The sequence below is a fragment of the Phytophthora cinnamomi genome (assembly GCF_018691715.1).
Source record: "Phytophthora cinnamomi strain GKB4 chromosome Unknown Contig125, whole genome shotgun sequence".
Taxonomy (NCBI): domain Eukaryota; phylum Oomycota; class Peronosporomycetes; order Peronosporales; family Peronosporaceae; genus Phytophthora; species Phytophthora cinnamomi.
The window spans coordinates 77,047-101,987 of NW_027151058.1; the positions used below are offsets into that span (position 1 = coordinate 77,047).

The 24,941-nt window shown below is 60.0% G+C and overlaps 10 protein-coding genes across 10 annotated transcripts; 8 read left to right on the forward strand and 2 right to left on the reverse strand.

Moving 5' to 3' along the window:
* Positions 1-216: 216 nt before the first annotated feature.
* On the forward strand, positions 217-1,433 carry IUM83_18029 (40S ribosomal protein S3a; the record flags this gene model as incomplete). The annotated part of the gene is made up of 3 exons (XM_067943008.1): positions 217-226; positions 556-604; positions 707-1,433. The coding sequence occupies 3 exons, from the start codon at positions 217-219 to the stop codon at positions 1,431-1,433; spliced, it is 786 nt and encodes a 261-aa protein (XP_067780772.1).
* Positions 1,434-1,834: 401 nt separating this feature from the next.
* Positions 1,835-2,232, forward strand: IUM83_18030 (lysosomal cobalamin transporter; the record flags this gene model as incomplete). Its single annotated transcript, XM_067943009.1, has 2 exons — positions 1,835-2,122; positions 2,200-2,232. 2 exons carry the CDS (start codon positions 1,835-1,837, stop codon positions 2,230-2,232), a joined length of 321 nt encoding a protein of 106 aa, XP_067780814.1.
* A 1,659-nt stretch (positions 2,233-3,891) lies between these two features.
* IUM83_18031 (putative transmembrane protein) lies at positions 3,892-5,160 on the forward strand (the record flags this gene model as incomplete). Its single annotated transcript, XM_067943010.1, has 1 exon — positions 3,892-5,160. The coding sequence occupies one exon, from the start codon at positions 3,892-3,894 to the stop codon at positions 5,158-5,160; it is 1,269 nt and encodes a 422-aa protein (XP_067780815.1).
* Positions 5,161-5,839: 679 nt separating this feature from the next.
* On the forward strand, positions 5,840-8,755 carry IUM83_18032 (Phosphatidylcholine:ceramide cholinephosphotransferase 1; the record flags this gene model as incomplete). The annotated part of the gene is made up of 1 exon (XM_067943011.1): positions 5,840-8,755. One exon carries the CDS (start codon positions 5,840-5,842, stop codon positions 8,753-8,755), a length of 2,916 nt encoding a protein of 971 aa, XP_067780817.1.
* A 727-nt stretch (positions 8,756-9,482) lies between these two features.
* On the forward strand, positions 9,483-10,325 carry IUM83_18033 (HSF-type DNA-binding protein; the record flags this gene model as incomplete). The annotated part of the gene is made up of 1 exon (XM_067943012.1): positions 9,483-10,325. One exon carries the CDS (start codon positions 9,483-9,485, stop codon positions 10,323-10,325), a length of 843 nt encoding a protein of 280 aa, XP_067780822.1.
* A 397-nt stretch (positions 10,326-10,722) lies between these two features.
* IUM83_18034 (Endoplasmic reticulum-Golgi intermediate compartment protein 1) lies at positions 10,723-11,757 on the reverse strand (the record flags this gene model as incomplete). The annotated part of the gene is made up of 1 exon (XM_067943013.1): positions 10,723-11,757. The coding sequence occupies one exon, from the start codon at positions 11,755-11,757 to the stop codon at positions 10,723-10,725; it is 1,035 nt and encodes a 344-aa protein (XP_067780781.1).
* Positions 11,758-12,679: 922 nt separating this feature from the next.
* On the forward strand, positions 12,680-14,028 carry IUM83_18035 (putative protein phosphatase 2C; the record flags this gene model as incomplete). Its single annotated transcript, XM_067943014.1, has 2 exons — positions 12,680-12,716; positions 12,797-14,028. The coding sequence occupies 2 exons, from the start codon at positions 12,680-12,682 to the stop codon at positions 14,026-14,028; spliced, it is 1,269 nt and encodes a 422-aa protein (XP_067780782.1).
* A 5,011-nt stretch (positions 14,029-19,039) lies between these two features.
* On the forward strand, positions 19,040-20,354 carry IUM83_18036 (Voltage-gated Ion Channel (VIC) Superfamily; the record flags this gene model as incomplete). Its single annotated transcript, XM_067943015.1, has 3 exons — positions 19,040-19,564; positions 19,640-20,171; positions 20,230-20,354. 3 exons carry the CDS (start codon positions 19,040-19,042, stop codon positions 20,352-20,354), a joined length of 1,182 nt encoding a protein of 393 aa, XP_067780824.1.
* Positions 20,355-21,328: 974 nt separating this feature from the next.
* IUM83_18037 (Voltage-gated Ion Channel (VIC) Superfamily) lies at positions 21,329-23,215 on the forward strand (the record flags this gene model as incomplete). Its single annotated transcript, XM_067943016.1, has 1 exon — positions 21,329-23,215. The coding sequence occupies one exon, from the start codon at positions 21,329-21,331 to the stop codon at positions 23,213-23,215; it is 1,887 nt and encodes a 628-aa protein (XP_067780818.1).
* Positions 23,216-23,385: 170 nt separating this feature from the next.
* IUM83_18038 (NADH dehydrogenase complex I) lies at positions 23,386-24,927 on the reverse strand (the record flags this gene model as incomplete). Its single annotated transcript, XM_067943017.1, has 1 exon — positions 23,386-24,927. The coding sequence occupies one exon, from the start codon at positions 24,925-24,927 to the stop codon at positions 23,386-23,388; it is 1,542 nt and encodes a 513-aa protein (XP_067780783.1).
* Between the last annotated feature and the right edge of the window lie 14 nt (positions 24,928-24,941).

The following is a 24,941-nucleotide window of genomic DNA, read 5'->3' on the forward strand; positions in this document are numbered from 1 at the left end:
GCAAAATACCCACAAAGTTTGCGCAGACATGGCACAGCGTGCCATTTCGACAGGTTAGGGGTGGGGGAAGCCGGACCGGTCCGCGGTTAACCGCGCATCCGATGGCCCGCGGGCGCAGCACCAGCCATTCGCCGCCAGCGCCACAGCTCCGCCCACATTGCCGCCTGCCAACCCGGGCAGCTCCATTTCGCCTTTAAGAAAAAACTAAAGACAACCATGGCTGTCGGTGAGTGACCTTTTCCGATAGGGCAATGCGCAGCGAGCGTCCGTCGTCTCGTCGCTCCCCCCCCCCCACAGCGACGACGAAACAGAGCAGGCGAAGCCAGTAGCAGCAGCCAGCAGGAAACGAAATGAGCGATGCACGAGCGTTGAAAAGCGCCTTCCGCCGATACAGACACAGACCGCAGCGAAGGGGGCAGGGAGGGACCGCACCAACGGGACTTTAACGGCGACGGGCGGTTGCGACAACCGCCAGTGCAGGAAACAACAAAGCAATGCCAGCGAGCGCCGCGACCTCTCTAACTAGCGGTGGATCTTTCGTGTGACTGACTGCAGGAAAGAACAAACGCCTGACTAAGGGCAAGAAGGGCGGCAAGAAGAAAGTGTACGTCGCAGCACTGATCAGCGCAATTTTTAGGCCCGATGTTGGGTCTTGTTCATTCTAGCGCACGGGATCCTAATTGTGTGCCGTTTCCCACCATTTCAGCGTTGACCCGTTCGCCCGCAAGGACTGGTACGATGTGAAGGCGCCCGCCATCTTCTCGGAGCGCACCTGCGGCAAGACCCTGGTGAACCGCACTGCCGGCACCAAGATCGCGTCGGAGGGCCTCCGCGGCCGTGTGTTCGAGGTCTGCCTCGCTGACCTGAACAAGGACGAGGACCAGGCTTTCCGCAAGATCCGCCTCTGCGCCGAGGAGATCCAGGGCAACCAGGTTGTGACTGGCTTCCACGGCATGGACTTCACCCGCGACAAGCTGTGCTCGCTGATCCGCAAGTGGCAGACCCTGATCGAGGCCTTCGTGGACGTCAAGACTACGGACGGCTACCTGGTGCGTCTGTTCTGCATCGCCTTCACCAAGAAGCGCCCGAACCAGATCAAGAAGACTACCTACGCCAAGACGGCCCAGATCCGCGCCATCCGCAAGAAGATGACGTCGATCATGACGGAGGAGGCCTCCAAGTGCGACATCAAGGACCTGTTCCTCAAGTTCGTGCCGGAGATCATTGGCAAGGAGATCGAGAAGGCCACCCAGGGTATCTACCCGCTCCAGAACGTGTACATCCGCAAGTGCAAGATCCTCAAGAAGCCCAAGTTCGACCTGGTGCGTCTGATGGAGCTCCACGAGGGCGGTGCCGAGGAGAAGGGCGCCAAGGTCGCCCGCGAGGAGGACCAGCTGGTGGAGTCGATGGCTGGCGCCGGTGGCCGTCTGTAAGCGCGTCCATTTGCGTGACAGCTCGGTGACTCAGTTGGGCATGGTTTTTGTTGTCGGCGAAGGAAGGAAAGCGGCCTGGGCTTCGCGCCCGAGCAGTACTTGTTTCTAAGACGATGGAGAATAAAGGCGAAATTCTAATCCAATTGGTGTTCCACGGCAGGCGTTACTGTGTGAGTCACCAATTGTACTTTGTAGCAGCTAGCCTCGCGTTTGCCTTTAGATACACAGTTCTTGCAGTCTCATGATAACTCTTCCTCTTCAGCGGAATCTAAAACCCTTTGCAGGAAAGGCAAGCCAAGCTATGCTTGTCAAGGGCTGAGTCAGTCGCCCGCCATGCGTTTTCGTAGGTCAGACCTGCCATTCCGCATTCAGACGACTGGTAGCCACGGACGACCGAGACCATGGCAGCCCGCGTGACCAAGCTCTTCCTGCAGAACTGCGCCACGGAGAAGGAGGACACCAGCAAGTCCGGCAAGCGCTCGGCAGCCAAGGGCAAGGCGACCGCCGTCCAGGCCGCGTCGTCCAATAACGCCAAGAGGAAGCTGCGTCAGAAGGGCAAGAAGGTCTCCGCCAAGGTGCGCGTGCTCGAAGAGGCACGGCGCGAGCTGGAGCAGGCCGACCGCACGGCCGAGAACCTGCGCAAGCTCAAAACCAAGGCACCCACCAAGTCACAGCGCCTCATGGCCAAGGTAGAGCGCTCTCCTGCCGAAATAGTCGTTGTCACGTGCTCCTAACGCCTTCGCCGTTTTGGTTTTACTCTTGTCAGGTTCTTGCTCAGCGGAATGCCGCCTTCCGGTAAACTATCTCGACTTCACTTGCAATTGCACGTGAGACAACTCCATCAAGACACAGCGTTCCATCGTAACGTAGATCTGACAGGAGCAAGAACTGACACAACCTGCAAGCCCTTAAGAGTCAGCGAAACTGGTCGGGCTAGTTGGGACTTAGCTCTTCGCTTCGTTTTTACCTGCGAGAACAATGCAAAACTGTGGCGCAAGTAGCACGTGTACACCAATACGCATTCTTTCACCATATCCTGAGAGTTTTCTTTCGTGCCGTTGGGTTAAACCTGACTCGTGTTCTTAGCTGCTTGAGGACAAGCGCTGATGTACCAGCCGTCAACGCACGAAAGGGGGTTTGCTTTTCTGGTTCTTCTGCCCGACAGTCTTGACGCTTCCTTTTTTACTCGTCGTGCTTGCCGGCCGTGGAAGGCTTGATACCGCTCTGGTGCACGTTTACCTTCACCGTGTCCAGGTCCTTAAAGTCATCCTATAATCGCAGCAGCAACAGCGACGACAACTTCATAAGGAGAGAGCCCCACCATTTGGCAATGAGCCGGGGGAGAGAAAAGAGAGCCTTCCTTGACAGGCGGCGCGTACCCGGCTCATCTGGTAGAAGGTGTAGCCGAAGACGGCGGACGCGAAGGTGGCGAGGCTGCCACCGAGGATGAAGTTCTTGGCGCGGACTGACAGAGTCATGGCGATGGACGAGGTCTAGAAGGAACTGCTTGTCTTTTGTTTGGGCCTCACACTCGCTTAGCTACGATTATGTATGCCACACCATCAACGCGATCTTGTTCGAAGGTGATCGTCCCATGCAGGAAGCTTCACGACAGCACCAATGTACCTTCAAAGTTGTCCGATGCCATACAAGTATCCCGTCGTTAACAGCGCACATTGACATTCTTCAGCGCGCGAGCCCCAGCACAAGGGCGAAATCTGGCCTTGCATCCGATTCAAAACACGACAAGCACGCCGCAACTGTGTTCGGCCACTTCTTGGTCACCTGGAATCCAGGCTGGATGGCAGACGGACAGCAAAGTGCCAATCCGTTCTGCACGCGGCGTGAATACACAGCACACCAGCAGCTCGGATTGCCATGCCAGGCCTCACCAAGCGCACCTGCCCCGCAGGGGGCGAGGCACTGCTAAGCAGCACCCATAACAAACAGTCACGCGCACTGCAGTGGTGGTGGACAGGGGGGATATCCAGGTGTAGCCATCATGTCTCTGTAGTTTGAAGTGTCCGTCGTCCTCCCCATCATTGAGTCTGCATTCGGTTGCGGCAAGGCAAGCCCCGCCATCAGCGTCAGTTCCCTTCGGTGTCCTGGGCGAACGGCACCCTGCCACACCCAGCTCGGCAGCAGCGAGCAGCGAGCATCAACGTGGCGGGTAGCGTGACGGAGCAAATATAGCGTGGCGGGGCAAATATAGCTGGGACAGCGGTTTCTCGGCTCCTGTAGCCATTCCGGCCGGATTCACGCTCGCAGCGATTGGACCCCGAGGCGGCGTAAACAGTGCCGACTTTCGGCCAATCCCCGCGAGTGCACGGGACCCACAGAGCAGAAGTCAGCCATTCCAGCTCTAACGGCCAAGGCCGCCGGTCTATTCTCGCCCCCGCGCGTCGCCGTCGCCACCCGCCCGCCGCCGCCCGCTCGACCGACGGACCAGCCAACGGAGATGGCGTCGTACCTGCCCTTCGCGCAGAAGAACCCGTTCCGCACCAAGCGGAAAATGTCGGGGCCCGTGGGCTCCTGGGGCCCGCTGGACGAGAAGAACCCCGCGGCGTGGCCCGAGGTCAACGGCAGCCCTGTGACCGTCGGGGGCGGCCGCAGCCCCAGGCACTGGTGCGACTCGGTGGACTATCGCGAGGTAGCCAGCTTTGTGCTCTTCGCGCTTTACATGGTGGCCGACGTGGGCCTCGGCGTCATGGTCTGGGTCACCTTCTTCAAGTTCATCGTCGAACCCGACCAGCACCGCACGCGCGCCACGTGGGGCGGCATTTGGATGCTCTTCGCCGGCACCTTCTTCTACGTGCGGCGCCTCGTGCGCTCGCGCGTGGACGTGCACCTGCGCGGCATGATGGACCACGCCGAAATTTTCGTGGCCATGTCGCTCGTCATGGTCTTCTCCGTCAACATCGCCTTCTACCTGCACGTGCCCACCACCACGCCGCTCAAGGACCTGGGATTCATGCTCATCCCCGAGCAGGGTCTCCACTCCAAGTGGCGCCCCGTGAGCGACATCTTGACGGCAGGTGTTCCCGTCATGTTCCTGCTGCAGACCATCTTCATGACGCGCCCCAACCGATGCCGCATCGTGTCGTCGTTCTTCCGTATCGCCACGGTCTGCTACTTCCTGCGCATGCTGACGGTGTCCGTCACGTCGCTTCCTGGACCTGCACCGCACTGCCGCGCCGGTAGCCCAGACTACCACCCGCCGCAAACATGGATCGATATTGTTACGCGCGTCGGACCTATCTACGGCAACTACAACTCGTGCGGCGACCTTATTTTCTCGGGTCACATGGCATACACGAACTCGGCCGTGCTGCTGTACCTGCGAACGCTGGACCGCAACTTTGCCGGAATTACCGCCTCCAAGATCCGATGGGCGTGCGGCATGGCGTATCTTACGATCTTGGCGGCGCTGTGCATTGCCGGCCGCAAGCACTACACAGTGGACGTCGTGCTCGGTCTCATCATCTCGACGCTGGTGTTCTTCCACTTCGAGCACAGCTGGACACCTTTATGCTTCCAGGTGCCGCACGGACTGCTGCCGGTGGGCGAGCTGCAGCGGCTTTATGGCTCGCAGTGGCAGAAGCGCTTCAGCATGGACGTGACGGACGAGGCGCTGAACGAGATGGACGACGCCGAGGGCAACGAGGAGTCTCGACGACTGCTCAAGAAGAACGCGTCGACGTATAACCAGGTACAGCTCATCTGCTGAGCGGCGTTAGTGGGCTGCCGCCGCCTTGCTCTGCCTCCAGAGAGGGCCCCTCGAACGTGTTCCTCGAAGGCCAGGGTGAGACGGAGTTTATGGATCGGCTCTGCTAGATTAATGCGCAACAGGCCCCGTTAGTGTCTCTTGTGTCCGCCGTCTTGTGCATGAAAGCCACGGAGGCCTGTGCATCGGCAGCACCGGTCACCTCAGCGGATACCACGCGACAAATACACACTCCATTTTTGACCTTGCCCGCCTCGAGCGCCAACGTGATGTGCGCGTCAGCAGGTGCTCAACCCGCGCAGTAATTGCAGGCCAGTTAGCGTGCTGGTGATGCGCCACCAAACCCATCGGAGCGCTGGGCACATACATAGCAGCGAATGTTACCAAGTCTACCTCCATGGGGAGCCACAGCTGCCAGCGCCGGCCTCGTCAAGTTTGACAAGGCAGCAGCTGTGGAAAGACACGAAACGTCCCGTCGTATTTCTGCAGCCAATAGAAACGCTAGAAGAAACCTTGAAGCGCGTTGATTGGCCTCCGATTCTCAAATGTCGTGTCCCGAGTGAGAAATTCATCCTCGGCCTTCTTCCATGTTGAACTCGCTCACAACCGAAACCAGCGCGCGAGGCTCAAGCGACACACTGCTCCCGAGATCGCCACCCCCCGCCCCGCCCCGCCACCGCTTATGACCACGACGGCCACCGCCAAACCCAAGGCCAAGTTCTCCAGTCGCAACCTCAGCGCCGTCTTCAAGGCGCCGCTGGGGACCAAGCCTCTGTCGGACAATGCCGCCGGACCGCTGCAGCGCCCCAGCAACCGCCTCGTGGTGCTGGGCCGAGCGGCCGTGGCTGCCCCCGCGCCGCTCAACACGCCCAGTCTAAAGCGGGAGAGCCAGGTGCACGACATGCATGTGAGTCTCGTGCCCGCGGGCTCCAACTGGGCCGAGAAACCCAAGGAGAACGAGGCTGTGGAGCCGTCGATCGCCCCCGCCGAGGTGGCAGTGCCCACAGCGCCACCAGAGAAGGCCTGGACGCCCGAGAGTGTGGCCGAACACCTGCACACCGGCGGCGCACCCGCTCGCCCCAAGGCGACTGCCGGGAGCTGCGGCCGCTGGGGAGACGACGCCGTGGAGCACGACATCGTCCAGAACGACATTCGGCGTCAGAGACAGAAGGAAAGAGACTTCCCGGACTTGAAGGAGGCAGTCGAGGAATCGAAGATGCCTCACACGCAAGGCCAAGCCCCTGCTGTTGACAGGTCGCCCTCCATGGGCCCGCAGCATCCAGAGCAGCACCACGGAAGAGCGACGGGACGTTGGGCCCACTTTAACGAGCAGGAGGAGGCGCGTCACCCTATGCATGAAGATCGCTGGTCGCGAGACCGCTATGGGCGAGACGAAGACGATCGTTGGTCGCGCGACCGATACGGACGAGATGAAGACGATCGCTGGTCGCGGGACCGATACTCGCGCTATGACGACGGCTATGGAAGAGAACGCCGGCCTTACTACGAATCTTCTCGTGGCGACAGCGCAATCTCACCCGTCCCTAACGACAGCCGCACGCACTTCAGCCGCAGTGATGCTCGCTTTGATATGGTGGCGTCTGGTGACCGTGACCGAGTTTTGAGCCACAGCCCGCACCGTATGGACTGGGGCAGTAGCCGCCTTGGGCGTCGTGACGGGCGTTCGACCTCCCCCGCTGCTCAGAATGAACATGGAGCCGAGCGTATTCACGCTCAGCAACCAGCTCGGTCGTTGAATCAGTCGCCAGCACTAGCTCCGACGACTCCTCCGCTGACAGCGGAAGCGGCACCTGCAAGAGCGATGAACTGGCGCAACCTGTCGTCGCCTGACCATGGCCCTGATCGTGCGTGGGGAGCACCGCGTCGTACAGAGAATGCGTGGTCGAAGGATAGCGAACCGCGTACTCCCGTGGCCGAGGAGGTCAGTAGCAGCACAGAGTCGTCGTCGAACTCGTCTGCGAGCAGCAGTCCCAGTCCTGCGCAGCTGGTTCAGCTACTGAAGCGACCGAAGATGCTGTTTGACCCTAAAACGGGCGGCATGGTGAGCGCTGAAGACACGGCAGCGGCAGGTAAGCGGCAAGCAACTGGCCGTAAGGGCAATGAAGGTAGAGACCGAGAGACCGCAAATGCCTCCACAGTGCCAAAACCAGCTCCGTCGCAGTCTCAAAACATCGCTTTGGCGAGCAATGCTTCAGCGAACGTATCGCCTTCGAAGAAGGCTGAAGAAGTAGAAGCCCCAGCTTTTGCCCGCCCCGACGATGCTTCTGGTATGCCTCAAGTGACTGCTAGTACAGTAATCGCTGTCAACAATGTGGAAGTGGTTGTCGAAGACAAGCCAAGCGCTAGCACGCCGTCCACCTCATCTACAGATAAGACCCTCGACAGTGAACATGGTGGGGCGACTTTGACGACAAAAAAGACGATGGGTCCCGGCAACAAGCGCGCAGAAGCTGTAGCTGGTCCTGGAACACCGAAACCCAGTCGGGCATCACGATCGAAGAATGGCTCAAAGGCAAAAGCTGGGGAAGCCACCGATCGCGGCAAGCGCGGCGTCTTGGCGCGGAACGACCGTCGATCTACTGGATCCAGCAAAGGAGGACAAAATCGCGCCAAGGCGTCCGGCCGGGAAGTCAGGGAAGTAAACGGGCAGAAGATGAAGGTGGACCCCAAGGACGTTGCGGTGCTGAAGCAGGTTGTAGAGGGATCCAGCGGCGGCGTCGTGGTGACTACGGATGAGCAGGAAGGCATCGAGGTGAGCCCCGAGAGCGACGGCTTCGAGACGGTCAAGTCGCGGAGAGTTGTGCTGTCGGAGAAGAAGCAGCGCCGGCAGCGACTGTCGTCGGCGGAGGCAGCTGCGCCCACCACTCGCGCGCCTGAGTTGGCTGGAGAACAGAAGAGCGCACGTGCGTCGCCGGAGGAGCACGCCGGTGCGCAGAGCAAGGGGGAGGAGGTGCACGAAAACTTTGGCATGGTGGCGGCGAAGGAGGTCGGCGCGCAGCAGCGCTCGTCCAAGCCGCGTGGGACCGTCCGCAAGCACCGCGACAACAATGCCGAGCAGGGCGCCAAGGACCGGAAGCCCAGGCCGGCGTCGAAGGGGAAGCAGCAGCCGAAGCAATCAGCGCGAGGTGCTGGCCAGACGAAGAGCAAACAGGCAGCGGCGAAAGCTGTTGGCCTGGACCGCGGCAACACCGCGGCTTCAGCGGAGACTGCGGTGCCGGCCGTAGCGAAGCCCACCGAGCAGGTGCCCGGGGAGGCCCCCGCGGAGTCCCCAGCCTCGAAGAAGCGGTCTCAGTACGTGAAGGTGGGTGCGCCGAAGCCGAAGCGGGAGCAGAGACCCAAGAGGGAGAAGCAGGGTGCCGAGACGAAGCGGAATTCGAACGAACGTAAGACACCGTCGTCGTCGTCGACCGCCGCCGCACCAGCGCGGAAGACAGAGCCGGAGCCGGCCAAGCGCCAGCGCGCGGCGGTCGAGAAGGCGGCGGCGGCGGCGGCGGCGAAGGTGCGGCCCAAGCAGGTGCGGCAGGTGTACGTGGTGAAGACGCCCGCGCCGGCCAGCGCGACGTCCACCGCCGCGTAATAGCGTTAGGAGATAGCTGCGGGCAGGAAGAGTTCACTATTGTATTGTACCAATAAGCTCGGCGGCGCCGCCAGCTCCAGCTGGTGTCACGTTGAAGTTGCCTTCAACCGCAGCTTTATGCGTATCCTGGGGGCGTCCGCATCGCTTCGACGCGACGACTAGCTCAATCAACACGCGGCCTGGATTCCCGCGATGACTGCCTGGGCTCGGGCGCTGGCGGCCACGAAGGTCTGGCGGCAGCGGCGGCCGGCGGCGCTGACTACGGGGATGCGGGCGGGATCAGCGACCGTCGTCGCGAACAAGACCGAGCTGCTGCCATCCGCGGGGCCGGCTCCGAATGCTTTTACGACCGGCGACCTGAAATCAGACCGCCTTGACTCAAGGCGGGATGCATGTACAGGGCGAGGCGAGGCAGGGGCTCTTCTGCGCTGGGGGCAAGTTGAAGCGGTCTCCGGCCTGCGGGCGTGACGGCATGAGAATCCGCGTGCAACTCCATCCAGTGACGAGCGGCGCGAGTCAGCGCAGAGTGGCGCCCGTGTGTCAGCCCTGGCGGACGAAGACGAAGACGGTGTAGCCAGCAGCAGCAGCAGCAGCGCTGCAGCCCCGCGGCAGAGCGGGCGGGTGAGCGAGCGACCATCTCGCGCGTCGAGGCCGAGCGCCTCAGGTTTGAATTTGCGCGCTCCAGACCAAGCCACTGACAGCCCCAGTCTCCGCTCCACGGCACGCGATGCAGTGCACCACCGCCATCCCCGTCATCACCACCGCCGCCGGCAGCCCGGACAGAGCTGCCGCGCCGCCGCCGCCGCGCGAGGTGGCGCCCTTCCTCAAGAGCCTGCGCCGCATGCTGCAGGACGAGAGCGACGCCGTGCTGCGCTGGACGCCCGACGGCCGCGCCTTCGAGATCCACGACATGGACGAGATGATGGCGCGCGTGCTGCCCAAGTACTTCAAGCACTGCAAGTACACGAGCTTCCAGCGGCAGCTCAACTACTTCAACTTCCGCAAGTGGACCAAGTCCAAGGCCGTCGTCTGCACCTTCTCGAACGACTTCTTCCTGCGCGACCAGCCCGAGCTCGCCTGGCGGATCACGCGCAAGAAGTCGCTCAGCCCGCACGCGCACGCCAAGTACCGGGCCGCCCGGGCCGCGGCCGTGCCCTACTGGAAGAGGGAACACGGCGGCGCCGTGCTGCCGGCGGCCGTCGCGGCCTTCGACGGCGTGCAGATGCTGCTGCCCGACAGCAGGTGCCGCCTGCCCTTCCCGCCCATGTCCGTGGACGCCGCCGACCTCATGCTCAAGCAGCACGACGTCCGCCTCGCGCAGCCCAGCCGGCGCTGCTACAGCAGCAGCAGCTTCAACATGGCCGACCCGTACGCCACCGCCACGACCCGCGGCTACGACGCGCCCAACAGCGGCGGCGGCGAGCAGACCGAGCCGCTCGACTGGATCGACTGCCTGCTGCCGCCCGCCACGGACGACAGCTACCTGTGCATGTACCCGCCGGCCGCCACCGTGGCGGTGAGCCCCATCAACATGCGCAAGAGCTTCGAGTTCGTGCCCACCAGTCTGTGAACGCCCGTGTAAAAGTATACGTAGTCTGTAGCAGGCTGCGCCGCCGCCCGGAAGAGCGCGAGCACGCCCGCTCCGAGTCTGTAAGTAAGACAAACGCACATTTGTATCTACGTTCCCAGCTCTGACCTCGCTTCCTCCTCCTCCTCCTCCTCGCCGCCGCAGCCGTCGCGGGAGAAGACAGCCCTCAACCCAGACACGGATGGAGACACGCGAGGCTTCCCCAGCTCCTCTCGGTGCAGCGGTCTCCGTACTCCTGCTCTGGGTTGACGAGAGCCTTTCCGGCTTCTCGCCATCAACGCGCCGTCGCTGATCGCCGCGCTCGCAATTAAATTTCGCCGTCATCTGAGTCTGCGGCACCGCTGCAGACAGTCGAGCGGCGTGCAGCTGCAGCGTCCGGTTACATCTCGCGCTGGAGGCGAGAGGCGTCCGTCTCGCGCACGAAGGCCTTCACCAGCTCGCGGTAGCCCTGCGCCATGTCGGCGGTGGCGCGCGCGCTCTGCTCCAGCGCGCGCGCGAGCGCCAGCAGCACGCTGCGCTGCTCAGCCAGGGCCAAGGACGGCGTGTCGGTGCCGTGCTGCGTCAGCTGCTGCTCCAGCGCCCGGCACCGCGCGGTCTGCTCCTGGAACATCGTAATCAGGTCCTGGAAGCCGCGCGCCATGCCCGCCGCCGCCGCCGCGCTCTGCTCCACCGAGCGCTCCAGCGAGCGGCCGTAGTCGCCGCCCACAGGCGGCTCCCGGTCTTGGCGGCCCTCGCCCCTGTCGCCTCTGTCGTCCGCAGCCAAGTCGGCGCTGCGCTTCCGCTTCTGGGGCAGCGCGGGCGAGCGCGCCACCGCTTCCTCCCTCGGCCGCGTCTCCACGCGCTCCGTCGTCGCCGATGTGGCCCGCACTCCAGCAACAGCAGCAGCAGCAGCAAGCTCCTGCTCCTGCTCCGCTTCGTCCTCGCTCAGCTCCGGCTCCAGTTCTTCCGCCTCCTCCTCTTCCTGGAGTTGCTGCTGCTGCTGCTGCTGTTGCAGCCGCTGCCCCGCCTTCACGCGCCGATGCTGTGCCGCTCCAGCGTCGCCCAGAATCCGCTGCATGCGCGAGGCGAAGACCCACGGCAGCTTGCCCTTGAACGCGTGCGCCTTGGGCCTGCGCGTCTTGACGTCGCCCCACCAGGCGTCGCCCATGCCGGCGCCGTCGGCCGCGAAGCCTGGCTGCGCGCTGAGCCAGCGGAACTCGCCGTAGTCGCCGCGCAGGTTCTTGAACTTGACGGCCACCTGCCGCTCCGTCCAGGGCTGCTCCCGGGGGAAGCTCGCGTTCAGCTCGCGCGTCAGCCGCGCGCGCGCGTGCTCCTTGAGCAGCACGCCGTTGCCCGCCACGTTCTGCGCGTCGGCGTGCAGCTCCACGTACAGGTCCAGCAGCCGCAGAATCTCCGACTCGAGGAACAGCACCATGCCGAAGGACGCGATACAAACTCCAAGTCACGAATCAGACGGTTTGGCGACGGACAATAACTGGCTGCAGACGGTACAGTGAGTTGAAGTTGCAGCGCTGTTGATGTCGTCGTGGGCAAGTTGTCGGCCGAGGATGCGGGGCAGGCCTCACCCAGGCTGCAGCCTGCAGCAGGAGCCGTCGAACTCGCCTGTCTTAGAAGGCGGTCGAGGCTATCCTCCCTTTCGCTGCTCACTTGAGGCGCGTGCTGGAACACGAAGAGTTTTCATCCTCTGGCTGCTGCTCAGGAGGAAGGTGGAGGCTGTACATGTAGTAGCTTTTGCATCCAGCGAGCAGCGAGCCTGGCGCTGTGGACACTTCCGCTTGACGCCATGTCCACGCGCTGCATCCTCGGCAACTCGCCCCATTTGACCATGCCGCTGTGCAGTGTACTACCCGTCACCAGCAGTTGTTCCGGTGGTGGCACGGCAGCACGTCCAGTTGAGTCGAGCCAGCAGCTATTGCGTTCCCGACGATAGGAGCGCTGTTCGGCGCCGTGCCGCACACTCAGCCCCTGGACGTGCTTGTTGCGCGTGACTGACTGACTCATTCGAGGCAGCAGCAGCCTGGTCGCCCTCCGTCCAACACCAGCAGCGAACGAACTGTCCAAGCGCCGAGTCGACTGGCCCTCTGCGTTAACTACGGCGTTAGGCAGCCCTCACACGCCCAGCAGAGCGCAGCGCAGCACTCGCCAAGCGTCCTGGCCGCCACTGCCTCCGCCTCGAGGCCTGCATCTCATATCTCAACTTCTAGTCTAGGTTTCAGTATCGTCCCCCAATAGAGCGGTCGTTTCAGGCTCCACACTCCACTCCGCATCGCATCGCGCCATCGCCCAAGTTGAAGCGCGCGGCCGAGGCGAGGCGAGGGCCGAGGAGAGGAGGACGAATGGGCTGCATCCTGACCAAAGTCTGCCTCGAGGAAGGTGCGCGGCTCTTGTGTGTGGAGGAAGGAGCTCTTCATGTCGAGACTTGACGACTCACGTGCTGCTGTCTGTGCTTCCAGACCTGCTGATGCTGGGGGGAGACGGCGCGCAGCCGCGCGAGGACCCGGCGGCGCCGCGCGCGCGTCGCCTGTCCCGCGCCAAGACGACGCTGCTGGTGCTGGAGCCGGCGGCAGCGCCGGCCTCGCCCGTGAAGCTCAAGGAGCCGGAGGACTCCGAGCCGCCCGCGCTGCTCGTGTACGCGGGCGGCGTGCCGGGCGTGGCGCTGGACGCGGACCGCGTGGAGCTCCCCGAGTTCACGGGCGTGCGTGACGGCGGCTACCGCTCCGGCAGCGGGCGCCTGCGCTGGGGCTCGCGCTCGCGCGCGGGCAACGACCCGCTGCGGCGGCGCAAGGAGAACCAGGACGCGCTCTGCGTGTGCGACGCCGTGGCGGGCGACAGCGGCGCCACCTTCTTCTCGGTCTTCGACGGCCACGGGCCGCAGGGCGCGTTCGTGAGCCACTTCGTGCGCGAGCAGTACCATCGCGCGGTGGCCGACGCGTACGCGGAGCTCGTCCCGCGCGCGTCAGCCGGCAACGGCAGTAGCAACAGCAATGGCAACGCGGCCAGCGCGCTGACGAGGAAGGCCAGCGTCTCGCGCGACGTCATGTCGGAGCTCTTCCAGCAGGCGGCGCGGACGGTGGTGGACAGGCTGGCGGACAGCGCCATCGACATTAGTGTGAGCGGCACCACGGCGGTGGCCATGCTGGTGCGCGGGAAGGACGTATTTATTGCCAACCTCGGGGACAGCAGAGCTGTCGTCGCGAGGTTCGCGGAGGAGCAGCAGCGCTACGTGCTGCACTGCGAGACAAAAGACCACAAGCCCGACGACCCCGAGGAGTGCGCGCGGATAGAGCGCAGCAACGGGCGCGTGTTCGAGTGGGGGTCCTACCGCGTGTGGCTGCAGGACGTGGACATGCCCGGGCTGGCCATGTCGAGGTCCTTCGGCGACTCGGTGGCCAAGACCGTGGGCGTGACGGCGGAGCCGGACGTGACGATTGTCGAGAGACTGCAATTCAGCAGTACCGACGTGAAGAGCGACGAGCGACCGGCGGCTTTCGCCGTGCTCGCCAGCGACGGCATCTGGGAGTTCATGAGCACGGACGAGTGCATCGATTTTGTGGCCGCGTGTATCGTGGAGTCGGGGATGTCGCCGCAGGAGGCGTGTACAGCACTAGTAGAGGAGGCATGCGACCGATGGGACGCCGAAGAGGACGTCATCGATGACATCACTGCTGCGGTTGTCTTCTTCTGAGCAAGTAATTATTTGTTCGGCCCAGTGGAAGCGGAATTGGTTGCGAAGCCTCACCTGAGCACTGGCCAGCGCAAGGAGGGAATTTCCCTAGCCTTGACGAAGGTGCTGGTGTGTCCAACTTGCAATGCTCCCAACGCTGGAAATTGCCATTTTTGGATGCTGCTTTCAGCGCTACCGTCCATACTGCTTCTCGTCGGGCCTGAACCTGTTGGGCATGTACACACGCTATCCCCAAGGACTTAAGACCAGATAGACCTATTGCTTTTCGAGGCAAGCACACGCAAGAGTATATTTATTTCACTGAGGTGCATGCAGTGTGCTTCGTGGACTAATTGGCGATTGATGTGCTTAGCTGGCGAATACCGTACGCGAGGCCTGCTGCCTCTTCGAGCTGAAACGGATGTCCGGGAAGTTTTTAAGCGCCGAAATAGCCGTCGCTCTGCTTGCCAACGCCCGAGGACTACGGACGAGCGATTCTTGTTATCGCTCGAGTGCGGCGGCACCTGTCAACACTCGTCGTCCTCCGTGGCACCAATTGCCAGGACGTCGGGTGTGTGGATGCTGCCATGGTCAAGCACGAGTGGCCACAACTCTCCGAGTTTCGAGACCACGCAGTGAGCGGAGTTGTGTTGCCGCATACGCCGGCGAATGACATTCTGGAGGAGAAAATCGTGCGGGATGCCCAACGAAGCGGGCTGTCCAACCTCTCAGTCCCGCGACGCACCTCCATCTTCCCGGCTTTCTCGAGAAGACTTTCCCGTGCAATACAAGTAAAGCCCAAACCAACGGCCGAATCTCGTATAGATAACGTGACTCCAACGCGGAGACATCGGCCGTGGTCTCTAGTTGTTGTGACTGAACGTTTTAAACGCTGGATTATTGTGCGAAAGAAGTGGTGTACTCCTGCGAACGTCCTGGCTGCATCGAGCTTCGCGGATTCCATGTACATTTTGATAAGTGCACCATTACGTATTGGGTTCTTTTTCGATCCATGGCAAAATTCCCCGCAGCACGATGTGTGGAGACTCGAGCTAGTTATATTCACTATATTTGACGTCACTGGAAGTATCTTGCGAGTTTGGAACTCGCGAGCGCAGTTGTCTATAGGTGCTCGCCTTATCCTGAAACGCAGAGTGAGCCAATCTGAATTGGCACCCCAACAAGAAGATGATGGCGATGGTGAAGAAGAGCAGCAAGGGAAAACCACCAGCACTCGCAGCATCAGAAGCACCACCAGTAGCAGCAAGAGGAGAATATTACCCGATGGCTGGATTTCGTGGACAATCTTGCTGGTATACTGTATTCCCTGGGAACTTTTGATGCTGCTTGGTTTGCGCGGCCAGCGCATTAATATCCTCCACATTTTCGGAGTATTACGTCTTCTCACGGCTCACAGTCAAATAGGCTCTCAGCTTGCGGCGGCGATAGGTGGTATACCCCAGAAGCTGGCCTCGGGGACGGTGGCCAACGTGATGGTGCTATTTTTCTATGGGGTGTATTTCTGCCATGTTGCTGCGTCCGGATACATGCTGGTAGCTCACTGGGAGTGTGGGCTAGAGTTTACGAGGTGTGAAGTAACCCCTAGTTCATCAGGATGTTGGGTACTTCGAGATCGTCTTGACAAAGGCTCACAGCTCCGACAGTACGTACGTACGCTTTACTGGGCGTGCAAGACTGTGGTAACACTGGGACAGGGAGACGTCATACCTGTTACGTTAGCTGAAACGACTTATCGGATCGTGATTCAGTTCTTTGCCGGGCTTTGGGTCACAGCTATCCTAACAGCGTACACGTTTTTCTTCACTCACAAAGATGCCAACATGACCAGCAACATCAGCACTCGCCTCGATCAAGCACTTCATGTAAGAAACTTGCTCTCTAGAATGCCACAGCTTACGTTTTTCACTGACCTGTCTCGTAATCCTTCTGTCGAACGTAGTTTCTGATAGCCCGAAAGGCTCCGACACAGCTCATCGCGTCCGTGGACACGTACTTCCAGTACATGCAGCGCACTCGCAACGGAGTAGAAGAAGAGCTTATTTTGGCGGCGTTGCCGCCACATTATCGCGCACAATGCTCGCACTATGTGCGCTATAAAGCGATAGCACCCCTGACAATTTTTCGCCGGCGAAAAGGTGCCTTCCTGCGTACTGTGATGGGGGCATTAATTCGCGACGTGTATGCTCCAGGCCAAACCTTGCTACTACCTGGACAAACAGATGAAATGTTCATTGTGGCATGTGGTGAAGTGAGATTGATCGACTCACGCGGAGCATGCGCTGGGCGGATACTGCCAGGTAACGCCTATGCTGAATATGCTCTGTTTGAAAGGCATTTAGCTCGGCATCGGGTTGAGGCAGCTACTTTCTCAGAAGTTTGGTATCTGCCATCGAAGTCATTCAAGGCAGCGCTGGCGAAGCATTTTTCTAAACTGGTCTACGCTTCGCTGCTACTGCAGCAGTTCGGGACGAAGAATTTGGCCAGTAGCGATGACCGTGGATGGCCTCCCCAAAATGAGGATGGTGCGCGTTTGGATTCAGTTACGTCGATGAAGACTCGAGCACGGGAATCCAAGGTTTTTGGCCACGGGAGTCTGCTTCTTCAAGCTGTGGAAGCACGAAAGTTACGTATTACTGCAGCTACGATAGCGGCAGCGACCACTGTACCGAACACGGATCGCATTTTATCAGGCAGGGTGGCACAGCTTGTTATTTCCAAATTGGCGGCACGCCGACTGCCCAATTCACTTTTCAGACGACGATGGACACTTGCAGAATGCCTTCTCTTGCTTTACCTTCTCGGAGAGGTACCGTACCACCTTGCTTTCCAGCGTGGCTTTGGACTATTAAATGGCGTTGCAGGGTCTGGAGGAGATGCCACCACCCCAAGAAGCTTTCAAATCGCCAGTTTTCTGGTGTCGCTTTGCGTGGAGATATTTTTCTACGTTGACTTGATGCTGAGGGTATTCTACTTTGTACGGCCATACCCTGGACAAGAAATAAATGACGAATTTATGGGTACCTCGACGCGGGTGAAAGAGCACGATGCAACGGTTGGATCGTCGTTAAACGTCCCAAGTCCGGCGTTAGCAACTCGGAGCTCGCAGATATTTCAGCTGTACTTGCAGCACGAAAGTCTAATGCTGGAATTTTTTGCTCTTGCACCGGCTGCATTGATCTGGGATATTTTGCCTAAAGAACTCTTCAGTAGACGCAATGTTCACGTTTTTAGGGGTCTACGCTTGCTGCGCCTACTGCGAGTACGAAAACTACGCAGGAAGCTCCGCGGGGTAATGACAGAGCGTGGCTATAGGCCAGCACTTCGACTGCTGGCTGAAGTGGTGATTTTTTGCACAGCGACATCCCATGCCGCTGCTTGTATCTTTTTCGCGGTAGCGGATCGAACATCGTTCGAGGGTGGACTACCAGTTAAAGGCGTGGCACCGTACTCACTATCATATCCGATGTGCCTGGAGGATGCAAGCCGTTTCGACAATTGTACATGGTATATGTACGACCGCAGCACCTTTGACATGGACGCACCGTACTTGCGTTCGATGTTGTGGAGTATCGTTCTGCTATCCACAGTTGGGTTTGGCGACATCGTGGCCTTTTCAACTCGAGAGTGTATTGTGGATGCGCTGTGGATCTTCTTCGGTGCCAATATCTGCTACATCACGAGTTGCGCGTTATCCAGCGTTTTGGCTCAGATAAACGTTTTAACCACTATCCGCCACGACCGACTTGAGAGCATCAACGTACTACTCATGAGCCCCAGCATGGCTTCGGTATCTGATGCTACAAAGCGCACCGTTCGTAGTTACTACGAGGCTAAATGGAAATTGAATGGTAGTGCGGTGGGCGACCTCGAGGTTCTTGAACATCTACCACGTTCATTGCGCCGCGCTGTATCTTCGCAGTTGTACGTTCCAGATTTGCGTCGCTGCGTACTTTTCATTGATGAATGTGGTCTCCGTGCAGCCAACCAGAACGGTGACGCTGCACTCTTCATGCAGCAACTGTCGTTAATTATCACGTGTGAGCACTTCCTTCGCAATGTGACGGTTATTAAAGAGGGCCACTTAGCGACTGAATTCTTTGTGATCCTCAGTGGTGAAGTGGAGTGCCTGCTACCGCCTGTACCTCTGGAGCCAAATGCAAGCCCAACAAAACATGTATCAACAACGCGCATGACAAGACAATCGATCCATCATGCGGCTACAGCAGCTATGAGGCGAACGCGTGCCAGCGCCCGAATGGCTAGGAATTTCACGGCGTCGACATTACAGGGTGGGCTACTCAAAGAAGGGTCTGCGTTGATGAGGCCTTATATCCGGGCCCCGTTCCAGCCCATTGACGAGGAAGCATACTCCTTGCGATCTCGGTCCTCGGTAACGTCGACACGTTCTTCAATCACAGCTTCGCATCACATGATGAAACCAGTGCTTTTTGAGTCGTCAAGTGAGAGCCTCCCAAAGTTACTTCGCTACGGCAGTTTAAAGCTCGTCATGGGTGCACTACGGGATCCTACCGCGGCCGATGCAGCTTCCGTCCCAATCTCTGTGCTAAAACAACATGACTACTTTGGGGAAGAAAGTTTGTCCGGTATTCCCAAGGTGTACGAGGTGAGTATCCGTGCGGTATCGAGTGCTCGGGTTGCTGTGATAAAGCGCCGAGACTTCCTGGTTTTGGCGGCGCGCTTTCCGCATTATGTTGCTCGCCTTCGCGCTCGAAAAGCAGCGCTGCGTACCAAGACGAAAAGTTTGGTAGCAGCACATCGGGTCAACTTTCAGAGTGAACGCAACAAGAAACTTGTTCGAGTGCTGGGAACCTGCACGTCACTCTATGTTGATAGCAGCAAGTCGAAGCTGGAGAAGCGCGGAGCGCGCGTACTGGATCCAACACAGTCATTTGCTCGGTGGTGGCATCGCGGAATTGGTTTTATCCTCGTGTACAACTTCTACGTTGTCATATTTCGGCTGGCGTTCCTCCCGTACCCGGACACGACAAGCATGGGACTCCTCACGGGCATCGACTACACCTGGGACATACTGCTCTTTGCTGACGTATTCCTGAAGTACGGACACTTGGGTTACATTGAGTTTGGCGAGGTCGTGCTCGATCCCGAGGCAATTAAGAGGCGTTACCGTGCTAGTGGTCTTTTGTGGCAAGACTGTTTGGGCATGCTTCCGCTATACTACCGTGGCGATACATTTATTATGAGTGCCGCTCGTTTGCCACGTTTGTTGCGCTGTCTACAACTTGGCGAATTGCTTCAGGAGGTGCACACGGAAATTCAGGAACGATTCTTGCGCGGCAATGCCGTGCTCTTAAGTGTGTTCGACCTGGTCAAATTTTTCATGATCTTCGTGTCCACGGCCCACTACATTGCTAGCTTATATTACCTGCTAGGATGGGCACAACTCAAGATGGGACTGGTGACAACAAGCTGGGTCTCAGTTGACCTGGTGCTAAGACAAAACCCAGGCAGCCCGATGGTGCACTACATGCGCTCGATGTACTGGTGTCTATCTTCCGTAAGTCTGGACTAATCTCTTTCTCCACATCGAATCTGGTTGATCTAACTCTTGATATCTGTTTGTAACTTGCAGTTTACTGTAGATTGCTTCGGCGACATCCTAGCGCGGAATTTCCTGGAGTCCTGTTACGAGCTGTTCACGTGCGTACTTGGGTGGGTTTTCATCGGACAGGTTATTGGACGCATCAATGCTCTGATGATCACCCTTGACAAGACTCAAAAACTCCGAAATGATCGTGTGGAGGACTTCCAACAATATGCAAAACAGCGGGCGCTGCCTACTCATTTACGCCAGCGCGCCATGAAGGGCCTCGTTGCTCAGGCTCAGTGCCAGCTAGAGCTCGACCTGCATTCCACATTTCGAGACCTGCCTGGCGTACTACGAGCGCTTGTTGCAGTCGAAATGTACAGTGGAGTTCTTCAGCCACTACCCGAGTTTGCAGCGTTGAGTCTCGCTCAACTGGAGGTGGTGGCACGTGCGCTGGTTCTCGAAGTTTATCTGCCTGGTGACATCATCTGCGAGGCCAACCGTGTGGGCACTCGGTTGTACATTATGAAGCATGGCTGTGCCGAGCGTGTCTCTCCCCGTACAGGCATCGTATACGGTGCGCTCACGGATGGAGCAGTCTTTGGTGAGTTCTCGTTCTTCCTGTCAGGTGCCAGACGGCTCTTCTTGGTTCGTGCAGTTCGAACCTGCCAAGTTCTCCAGCTTCACCGCCGCGTCTGGGATCGCCTGTGGCCACCTGCAATCCGAGCGCAAGTGGAGCACAGTGTACTTGATGTGGTAACGCACAAGTACAGACACACGGCTTGGGGCTTCTTGAATATTGCAAAGAATTTCTACATCAAGAATGACTCCCCCGTGCCATCGTTGGGGCCAAAGCGTGGAACCACCGTGTTACGACGGGTGTTTCCGGTTCTAAAGACATCTAAACCCAGGGAATCAATCAGGCGCGCATCAAAACCTGCTCTAGCTACTCGCGCTAGCGCCAGTGGAGCAAGCGCTTTGCTGCCAGCACCGTTACGAGTCCCTTTTCGCAAACGCATGTCAGGATCCGATGCTTCTAACGTTTCCGAGAAGGCCGATATACTAGAATCGTATCACAGCATACTGGAGTCGTACAGAAGTACTCGTGAAACACGCGATGGGCAGCTTGGAACGCCAGCAGACCCAACACTGGGGATATCAAGACAAATGCCAGTAGCCAACCCACCACCTGTTGCCTCGCCTCCGAATTTTATAACGACAGAGGAGGCATCTACTATCATCCCTCTTGTCCGCTTGTCGGCGAGTACTGAGCTGCGATGGAAGCGACATGAAAAGCGCCTTCGTGCCATCCAAGTTTTTCATGTGGATTGGGGATATGTTCAAGACGACTTGCGAGGCGTTCGAGAGGTGGGGGGAGTGACAAGGAGAATTGAGCAGCGACGAGTTTCAATAACCGTGCCACCCTCTTACAACGAAATGCGAGCGAGTCAACTGGAGACTACGGCCAAGAAGAATCGAGTTCCTATAAAGCGACGACACTCGATCCAGTCCGACCCGACTGATCTGAGGTCGAAGTTCAAGCTGTCCCCTTCGGAGGTGAGTATCCTGGAGCAGCGCATGACGACGCCACCGCCGACTGCATCAAAGACCCGTTCGTATCCTACAATGCTGGCTCAAACAGTAGCGTCCCGAACTCGTACTATACAGCTCTCGCAGAAATGGTGGTCGCGACGGTGGCAAAGCCATGGCAAAGTGACTCCATTTGCCTCGACGATGAAAGCGGCGGACGTCCAACTGGCGCTCCAGGGCTCGCCGTATTCCATTTGGGCATCTCCGAGTACTCGAGCTGCGCGGTTCGAGCAAAATACTCGCTTCCGAGACGTGTGGGCCTCCGTCATGCTGGCTGTGACGCTCTACTACTTGATATTCATCCCGCTGCAAGCCGGGTTCTTGGATGGCGTACTCAACGGGACCGACAACGAAGCCGTTGTCATCACCTGGATTGCTTTGGAGTACCTGCTCACGGATATACCCTGCGTCGTTGACTTCGTGCTGCACCGCAGCTATTTCGTCTACCAGACCAGCACTGGTGAAGTCGTCACGGACCCAGAACGGATCGCACGTCACTATTGGCAGCGTGGCTGGTACGCGGTGGACGTGGTGTCGATGCTGCCAATGGAGCTCGTAATGCTCGCAGGGGTAGTGAGTCTGAGGCAAGCTGGTTACGCACCTCCGCCTGCCAAGACGTCGGCGTGGCCTCTGTTGTTCAGTCCAACGGGTGGACTGGTGAACTGGCACACGTTCACCTTCATGCGTATGAACAGGTTCCTGCGTATCGTGCACTTGCGGTCACTGAGTGATCAACTGCAGCGCTTTTTGCTGTACGACAGACGCTTGAGACGCCTCACTCCGAGCATTTGCTACCTTGTCCGTCTCGCGGTGGACTTCTTGTTGGGGACGCATTGGCTTTCGTGCCTGTTTTACGGAGTGTCCTACCTGACATACGACGATGGAGAGCAGTCGTGGCTAACCACCCCGGACATGTTGGCTTTCGGGAACGGCGTTCGCAACCTGGCAGACATCCGAAAGGTGTCACTCGCTCAGTCATACCTGCGCACGTACCACTTCAGCATCGGTGCCATCACCACGGTCTGCTACGGCGACATCTTGCCTATGAACGCCCAGGAGACTCAAGCAACGATGGCGGTGATCTTCATTTCGGTGGGCATCTTCAGCATGCTGTCGGGCGGCTTCTACAAGTACTTCGACATGGAGCTGGGGCGTCGTGCCGAGTACGAGGAGAAGGTTGCTCAGGTGGGGCACTTCCTGCACTTCCACCGGTTCCCGACCGATACGTGGCGGCAGATGCAGGTCTACTTCGCTCTCTCGTGGCGTGAGAGTCGTGGCAGACGCGAGCGAGAGCTGCTGCGAGGACTGCCGCCTTCGGTGCGGCAGGACTTGGCGCAGCACGTCCACGCCAGTCTGCTCAAGAACGTGGCTCTCTTCGCGCGCTGCGACCGCACGTTCGCGCGCGCCATCATCGCGGCGCTGCAGCACGAGTTCTTCGTCCGCAACGATGTCATCATCCAGCGTGGCGACATGGAGCGGAGCTTGTACATCGTCGAGAGCGGCATCGTGCTCATCTCGGCGGTGCGAAAGCGCCACGCGCAGCCCGACGGCGACGGCGCCGTCCCAGCAGAGGATGAAGACGACCACGAAGCCTCCGGGAACGATGAGAGCAGCTCGTCCAAGATCTCCGTCAACGAGTGGGTCAAGGTGAGCGTGCGGGCGTCGCTGCGTCTGCGCAAGTCGAGGAAGGCGAGCCCCGACGCCCAGCAGCCCAAGGGCCCGAGGCAGCGCCAGAAGAGTTTGGTGGCGTTCATGTCCCCCACGGGGACCGTGTCCGACATCAACAACCAGACGGAGCGCGAGGAGAAGATCTACAAGGGCCCGTTCGACTACTTCGGCGAGCGCTCGCTGCTGTTCGGCACGCCGCGCAACGCCACGTGCATGGCGCTGTGCGTCACGAGTTTGTTCGTGCTCACGAGCGCGCGCTTCGAAGCCATCCTGGACGAGTTCCCGCACGAGCGCAGCAACAGCGTCAGCGCCTGGGTCATGACGCGCACGCCGGCCAAGGTGTCCGCCGACGAGCAGCAGTAGACGAGGAGGCGAGCGGACGGACTCAACGACGTTTGCATGGTTAACCTCCTTCGACAATGACTATCAATTCAAAACTATAGGGGTAGAACTACAAACCGAATCAAGAGCTCCATTCCTCCTCTCGCTGCTGCCATCTAACCGTTGGCTCGCATCGCAGCAAGGCAGGCGTCTTAGAAGAAGAGGGCCGTGGCCAGCGCCAGCAGCGTTGACATGAGCACGGCCGACACGCCGTTCACGGCGGCGCCGCTCGAGCTCGATTTGCCGCTGGTGCCCGACGAGGTCGAGTCCTTGGTGGACGAGCTGTCGGCCGAGGCGTCGCCCGTGCCGCCGTTCTCGCCCACGGCCTTCTCGAGCGTGGGGAAGGTCCAGTCGCTGGGCGGCGTCTCGCACGCGTCCGAGGTCGAGTTGCAGACCGTGCACGTGGAGCCGTAGAGCTCGCGCTTGCAGCCCGTGTCCGTGTTGCACTTCTTGACGTTCAGGTAGCAGGCCGGGTTCTCGGCCGCCAGCTCGGCGGGCGTGGGCAGCGGCAGCATGTGCGCGATGATGTCCGAGTCGAGGCCCGACGTCTCGATGAGGCCGTTGGTCAGGTTGTAGTAGGCCTCCACGAGCTTCGTGGCGCGCTCCGAGTTGGCGTCCTCGTCCTGCGGGTTCTCCCAGAAGGCGATGCCGTCGATCCACTCGCCGTCGGTCGTGGCCTCGAACTCGACGCCGCCGTCCTCGCAGAACTCCGAGAAGTTGGCGTACGTCTCGCCCGTCGTGTTGCTCACCATGGACGTGATGCCCACGAGGTCGTCGATCAGGATGAAGCCCAGCACGCGGTACGCGAAGGTGCAGCTCACGCCGTCGGGCATGACGCCGATGTCGCACAGGCCCTGGCGCGTGCTCGCGCGGCACTCGCTCGTCTTGGCGCTCCACTCCTGCAGCGGGCACGTGTTGGGGAACGAGTACCAGACGTTGTTCGGGTAGGGCGCGCGCGGGTCCGTCTCCTTCGTGGTGCCGCCCACGAAGGGCCCGACCTCCGGCTCGCCCTCGTCGCCGTTGAAGTAGTAGCAGGCCGTGGGGAAGACCTCGCCGCCCGAGGACGTGGTGGAGCTGGGCGTGCAGCGGCCCGAGTCCAGGGCCAGCATCGTGCCGTACTCGTTCTGGCTGGCCACGTCCTCGTACAGCGCCAGCGTCTCGTTCGTCTGCGCGATGGCGTACTCGTAGAACACGACGTACGTCATGTCGTTCTTGCGCGTGCAGCGCTCCTCCTCCGAGCGCGTGTCGTAGTTGATGCCCTCGGCCTGCACGTACATGAGCGCGCCCTCCACCGACGCCGTGTTCACCGTGTCCATGAGCCCCACGTACGCGGCGTTGGCGTCGTCGTAGTACGACGACACGAAGCGCTGCAGCTCCGTGTTCCACACGGGCATGTCGCTCTGCACGCGCGCCTGCACCACGTGCACGGGCGTCATGTGGTACGAGTCCGACTTGGCCTCCTTGGCGCCCGAGCTCGAGCCCGTGGACAGCGAGCTCATGAAGTCGTTGGCGCCCGAGCCGCTCGACGTCGTCGTCGTCGTCTTCTTGGTGGTGCTGGACGACGAGCCCGAGGACGTGGTGGCGGCCGACGAGGCCGACACGGTGCCGGCGCTCGACTCGGACGACTGCGTCGAGGCCGCGCGCGTGGCCACGGCCATGGTGGCCACGAGGGCCAGCGTCGAGAACACCTTCATGTCTTTAGAGAGAG